Source organism: Macrosteles quadrilineatus, unplaced genomic scaffold (genome assembly GCF_028750875.1).
Source record: "Macrosteles quadrilineatus isolate MER2022 unplaced genomic scaffold, UCM_ALF_1.0 Scaffold_9__3_contigs__length_116548681, whole genome shotgun sequence".
Lineage (NCBI taxonomy): Eukaryota > Metazoa > Arthropoda > Insecta > Hemiptera > Cicadellidae > Macrosteles > Macrosteles quadrilineatus.
Window position 1 is genome coordinate 103,336,181 of NW_026542602.1, and position 6,921 is coordinate 103,343,101.

Here is a 6,921-nt window from a genome sequence, read left to right on the forward strand (position 1 = left end):
ACAATGCTGATCAAGAAGTTATTTAATAACTTTTAAACCGTAATTTTTAACATGAATAGGAGTTCTACCATTTTCTTCAGAATTTAAAGGGCTACAACATACTAAATTTTTATCAAAATCGTTCGGCCGTGAGAAAATTCAATTTTTCCGTTATTTTATGGGAAAATCACCATTAAAAATCAAAATTTCAAAAAATGCCTGGAGAAACCATGAATTAGTACCTACATACCAAATGTCATCAAAATCGGACCACAGGTGTAGTCTGTAGCTCGGTACACATCTGTAGTAAAAAAAACATGTGTCTCCAATTCTTTATTATTGTTTTGTTGTGTTTGTAAACAAGTCCATTATAATTCAATGTAGTATTGTTCAAGTTATTAAAAACCTTTCTAAAGGTAATAAAAGTTCTTTTCATTCATTCTTACTCTCATTACAATTTTAATAACTTGATATTGTGAAATGGATACGATCCTAAAGCCAGACAAGTTTAGTGTAGATCCAAGCTCATCATCTGCAAGTAAGGAATGGACACATTGGCACAAAACATTTCAGAATTTTGTTACCAGCATCACACCACAACCATCCGACTCCGATAAACTCAAAATACTTATAAACTTTATTACTCCAGAAATCAACGAGTACATAAGTGAAAGCGGTACGTATAACGATGCTATATCTGTGCTAAGAAGTATCTATGTAAAACCCGTAAATGAAGTATATTCCAGACATAAACTATCTGCACGTCAGCAGCAACCTGAGGAGACTATTGACCTTATAACACGTCTTATAACACTTATACCAATATCTCCAGGCTCTAAAATTACTAAGTAAAGACTGTCAGTTTAAAGCTGTCATAGCAGAAAAGAATAGGGATGATTATATCCGTGACACATTTATTGCTGGAATAAAATCTTCTGCAATTCGCCAGCGCTTACTAGAAAATGTTTCGTTGACACTAGATCAGGCATATAGTCAAGCCAGATCCCTAGAACTTGCACATGAGCAATCATTAGCTTTTCAATCTTTCCAATCTATAGTAAATGCAACTTCGTCCCAAGAAACTCAAGCGAGCAATCAGAATGTTGATGCAACTTCAAGCAGTTTAGAAAAGTGTTCTCTAGCTGCTGTGACTGAAAAATGTTTCTTTTGTGGTAATCTAAGACATCCTAGGGTCAAATGTCCAGCTAAAAATACAATTTGTCATAACTGTGGTAAACAGGGGCATTTTGCTAAGGTCTGCAGGGCAGGTAAACTACAAACCAAGCAATTGGATAAATCTAAAGAAGTAATGAACTCTATTGACCTAGCAGCTTCGCCCGGTGGGTTAACAAAGAGTACAGTACAAGCCCTAGTTAATGGTAAATCTGTCTTTGCTTTGTCTAAGTTTTATAAACAAATCTACTGCTATTAATTTAGGTATTCCTATAAAACCAGGTAGAGGTACTGTCTCAATGGCTACTACATCAATCACATCCGACATAACAGGTCAATGCAAAGTAAATCTTGTCATTCTTGGTCACTTTTACAAGCAAGTTAATCTTTCATTGTTACCAGATCTTTGTGCAGATATAATTGTTGGACATGATATTTTGAAAAACCATGCAAGTATTAAAGTAGTCTTTGGTGGCAACAAGTCACAACTAACCGTATGTAGCGTGGCAGCCTCAACTGTAGAACCGGTATCTTTGTTTTCTAATTTAAAACCGGAATGTAAGCCAATCGTAATCAAGTATCATCGCCATAGCACCGATGATTTAAAGTTTATTGAAAACGAAGTAAGTAAATTGCTTAAAGACGATGTTATAGAGCCTAGTATGTCTCCATGGAGGGCTCAAGCATTAGTAGTTAGTACTGAAAATCATAGAAAAAGAATGGTCATTGACTACTCCAGGACTATAAATCGTTTTACATTACTGGATGCTTACCCACTACCTAGAATCGATGATATCATTAACAAAGTTGCAAATTATGAGTTTTTCAGTACTATCGACTTGAAAAGTGCGTACCACCAAGTAAAGATAAGAAATGAAGAAAAGCACTACACAGCTTTTGAGGCCTGTGGTCAACTCTACCAGTTTAAGCGTATCCCGTTTGGGGTCACTAATGGGGTGGCAGCATTCCAACGTGTAATTGACCAAGTCATCCGAACAGAACAGTTACAAGACACTTACGCCTATCTTGATGATGTCACAATCTGTGGAAAAACACAAGAACAACACGATATAAACTTAAAAAAGTTTATTGAAGCTGCATCCAAATACAACCTAACTATTAATAATGAGAAGTCTTCATTTTCACTGCGATCGATCAACTTGTTGGGCTATCATATATCAAACAAAACTATCAAGCCTGACCCCAGTCGCCTAGATCCTTTGAAAAATTTACCTCCACCCAGAGACACCGCATCACTGAGGAGGACCCTTGGTATGTTTTCACATTATGCATCACTTATACCAGATTATGCTACCAAAGTGATTCCACTTGCGCGTACTACATTCCCTTTGTCCAAAGCAGGGCTCCAGTCTTTCGAAACTATAAAAAGTGAAATCATCGGATCTGTAGTAAGCTGCATTGACCCTGAAGCACAGTTCATTGTAGAAACTGATGCATCTGAGAGTACCATTGCTGCTACTTTGACTCAATCGAACCGTCCAGTCGCATTCTTCTCAAGGATACTTTCTCCAGCAGAACAAAGACATTCAAGTGTCGAAAAAGAAGCACAAGCTATTGTGGAAGCACTGCGGAAATGGCGTCACTATTTGGTTGGTAAACATTTCAAGCTGATTACTGACCAGAGGTCGGTTTCTTTTATGTTCGATAACAATCGTCATGGCAAAGTGAAAAATGAAAAGATAATGAGGTGGAAACTGGAATTGTCGTGCTTTCATTATGATATTGTATATAGACCCGGTAAAGATAATATGGCTGCAGATGCCCTGACTAGAGTATGTTCTTCAATCCAAAATCAAGAAAAACTGTTGATTGATTTACATGCGAATCTATGTCATCCAGGTGTGACACGTTTGTACCACTGGGTTCGAAGTAAAAACTTGCCCTACTCGATTGATGAAATCAGACGAATAACAAACTCCTGCAATGTGTGTGCTGCTGTGAAGCCTAGATTCTTCAAACACAAAGGGATTTTGATTAAAGCCACTTCTGCATTTGAACGGCTGAATATCGATTTCAAAGGCCCGCTGCCTTCATCAAGTCGAAACCGTTACTTATTAGTAATAGTAGACGAGTTTTCACGGTTCCCTTTCGCTTTCCCTTGTTCAGACATGTCATCGTCAACAGTTAAGTCGAAACTAAAAACATTATTTTCTACTTTTGGGGTACCTAGTTACATACATTCGGACAGAGGAACATCATTTCTGAGCCAAGACTTAAAAAGCTACTTGAACTCACTTGGAATCTCAACTAGTAGAACCACTGCGTACAATCCAGCAGGTAATGGGCAAGTTGAAAGATATAATGGCATTCTATGGAAAACAATTGAACTGGCGTTGAAATCACTTAACTTAGAAATAAACCAATGGGAGACAGTTTTAGAGGATGCCCTCAGCTCAGTGAGATCATTACTTTGCACAGCCACAAATCAAACTCCTCACGAGCGTATGTTCTTACATCCACGTAGATCTGGGAACAATGGTGTTTCAGCTCCTTCGTGGCTTCTAAATTCCGGCCCTGTCTACTTGAAGAGATTCAATCGTACGTCCAAGTATGAGCCACTTGTTGAAGAGGTCCAACTTCTTCACGGGAATGCCGAGTATGCTCATGTTAAGTTGCCTGACGGAAGAGAAACTACCGTGTCTACACGTCATCTTGCTCTGGTTGGTGAGTACCAAACCGACATAGAGCAAACCGATTTTGAGAGTGATGAAAATATTCCATTACCCACTTCTCAACCTGAACCTGAATACTTTCCTAGTCCATCATCAACACAGAACCAAGAAGATGAAATGAATACTACTGCCGAGAATTTACAACTTAGACAAGAAGCTTCTAGAGGAGAGAACCATAACACGTATCCGAGAAGAAGTTTCAGAAGCAGAAGACCTCCTAATTATTTAAATGACTACGTTCATTAACATTAGGGAGGAAGAATGTAGTAAAAAAAACATGTGTCTCCAATTCTTTATTATTGTTTTGTTGTGTTTGTAAACAAGTCCATTATAATTCAATGTAGTATTGTTCAAGTTATTAAAAACCTTTCTAAAGGTAATAAAAGTTCTTTTCATTCATTCTTACTCTCATTACATTTCACTATTGGATTACATACCACACAGACATCACTTTGAAAACCACTTTTTTGGGTCCAGGGGGACCCAAAACACATATATCCACTCAAAACTCAAACTCGAAAATGTTGACGAAAACAAAACTTTCTCCATAGTCCATATACTATGGTATAGGGGGAGAAAGTAAAAAGTTCATTTTGGGAAACAGCCTAAGATTAGTGTAGTATTACACATAAAATGGGTCCAAATACAAGGTGTTAATAAAAGAATGCCAGGATTTTAAACGATTGTTGCTCGGGGACTATTCAAGATAATTAAAGGATTTATGTGGTATTCCCAGTTTCAAGAACAAAATGATTAATTATATTGGTTTACTTTATGATTGCAAGGATCATGAGCTTAAACTTCTACATTCATCAAGAACCTGGCAATCATAAGGTAAACCAACATAAATAATTAAAGGATTTAAGCGTCAAATTGAAGGGAAAAGAACAAAGTTTTTTCTCATACTTTGATACAGTTCGGAATAATTTAATAAAATTCAAATTTTCATCAATCTTATATGAGGGTAAAACTGGCTAAGTTTGTACGCTTAGGGTGATTGGCGGGTTTATCTGATGTCTTAAATGAATCTTTTTAGGCACAAAGAAAGACTATTTTTTACAGATAACATCGTGAAGTGTTGACTTTGTCGGGCAATCGATTTTTTGGGGCTTCTGATGCAGAATTGTCGGATTTATTCGACTATGTCATAGCTCGTTCACAATCGATATAATCTCTGTGAACCACGGATTACACACTTTGAAGTTATTTAGCTTCAATTTGATGTTGAATAGTATCCAAGCAAATACCTTTTACAATCCCGGCATTCTTCTAAAAACATCCTGTATTTTTTGATCCGCTATTTTTACTTTCTATCCCATATGGAGAAAGTACTGTTTTTGTCAAAATTTTTGAGTTTGAGTGTTATGTGCGTTTTGGAAACCCCTGAAGTTTTCCAAGTGATGTCTGTGTGTGTGAGTTACAGACCACCCCAGCAGTCTGATTTTGATGAAATTTGGTATGTAGGTACCGTACTAATCCATGGTTTTTTGTCCAGGCGTTTCTGTCATTTTTTTGAAATTTTTATTTGTAATGGTGATTTCCCCATAAAATAACGGAAAATGGCCAGGTATGTGGGGTTAAATCCAAAAACAAAAAGGCCTTATTGTTTACAAAGTTTCATGTAGCGTATTTAATAATATAGATAGATAGATTTGGTTTTACTCTGTGATCTTGTGTTGAAAAAAATTGCTGTAAGCCCTAGTGGTAAAATATATTATTTTAATGATTCATAGTTAATATAGGGAAAAGGAAAAGACAAACGTTCTAATAAAAAGTAGAGGTGACAGAAAAAATTTAACATTTTTTCAGTAACTGAGTTAAGACAATGAATACAAACCTTTTAAGAAGCGCTATGCCTTTGTTAAAAATTCAGTCTGGAAATATTTGAATGTTGGATAATTCCCGCGGTAGCCGCTGGGTAGACTATCGGGAGTGCGCGGCCAAGTCAGCTGACTAAATGAGAGAGAGTGAGACAAAGAATCAGCTTAGAGAGAGAGAGAAGGATAGAGTAGCGCAGCTGCACAAAGCTCATTTTGGCGGCAAAATTCCAGTCTGACTATTCTCTATAAGTATTTAGCTTCTTAAAGGGTTTGTATTCATTGGTTAAGACTAGAAGTGTTTACTTTTTTAGAATAATATAATTTTAAAAAAAATGTGTTCTTAATTTTTTTACTACCAACAGGTGAAGAAACCAAGTTAAATAGGCCTACTTTATAACCATAGACAAGGGACATAGCAATAAGAAACAAACAACACATTAGTAAACAATATTTTATAACAAATATAAAACTATACAAAATCAGAGACTGTTTGTATCAAGTGTATAGTTTCAATTTACAAATGCAAGAATTACCCTTGTACAGATAAGGTTTCATAGAGTATACAAATTCCTTAGGAATGATTGGCTTAACAAGAACAATACAAGAAAAAATCATACATCATTGTAAAACACATATAACTTAGTTGCACAGCTTATATATAATAACTCAGAACTTAAATTTGATTTTTTTCAATAGTTCTACTCATGCAATCAAAAGCATTACTTTAGACAATGAAAGGGATGATACCACCAAAGGCGGTCCCAGGAGGGGTCATGACCCCCTAACATATCGTATAGAATAATAAGCTTCTTTGCAAATACATAGTTTCCTCAGATAAGTTATTGTAAATTTAAAGGAAACTTTAACTTGTACCGTTTTGCAAATTGTCAATCCAATCTCATTGTATACACTTGTTGCAGTCACCAGTCGTCTAACTACAACACAAGATGACTGAAGTAAATACATTGGCTTCACTAGGGTCAGAATTAAATGTTCAATCATTTTTCAGACTCATAGAAGGCATGGATCGATTCCAGTGTTTGCTTGCCCTCCCAAAAATCTAAATAAATAGTTTGAAGAATATTTTTTGAAATTTAAAATTATTCTAAAAATATAATGGTTTGATAAGTTGTATTAATGAGTATAAGGTGTTACACATATTTAGAAACCTTGTTACGAGAGTAGAATAAGTGTTCTCCATGACTTGTTACTCCGTGAATCGAGGTATATAGTAATTAGGTTTCATTGGACTTTAT

General features: G+C 35.8%; 1 protein-coding gene across 1 annotated transcript; it reads left to right on the forward strand.

Annotated features, from left to right (window-relative positions):
• The first annotated feature begins 1,871 nt into the window (after positions 1-1,871).
• LOC129003695 (uncharacterized) lies at positions 1,872-4,091 on the forward strand. The gene has a single exon (XM_054431994.1). It carries the CDS (start codon positions 1,872-1,874, stop codon positions 4,089-4,091), a length of 2,220 nt encoding a protein of 739 aa, XP_054287969.1.
• Positions 4,092-6,921: the final 2,830 nt, after the last annotated feature.

Coding starts and splice junctions, on each gene's coding strand:
- LOC129003695 (XM_054431994.1), top strand. CDS start 1,872: ATGGTCATTGACTACTCCAGGACTATAAATCGTTTTACATTACTGGAT.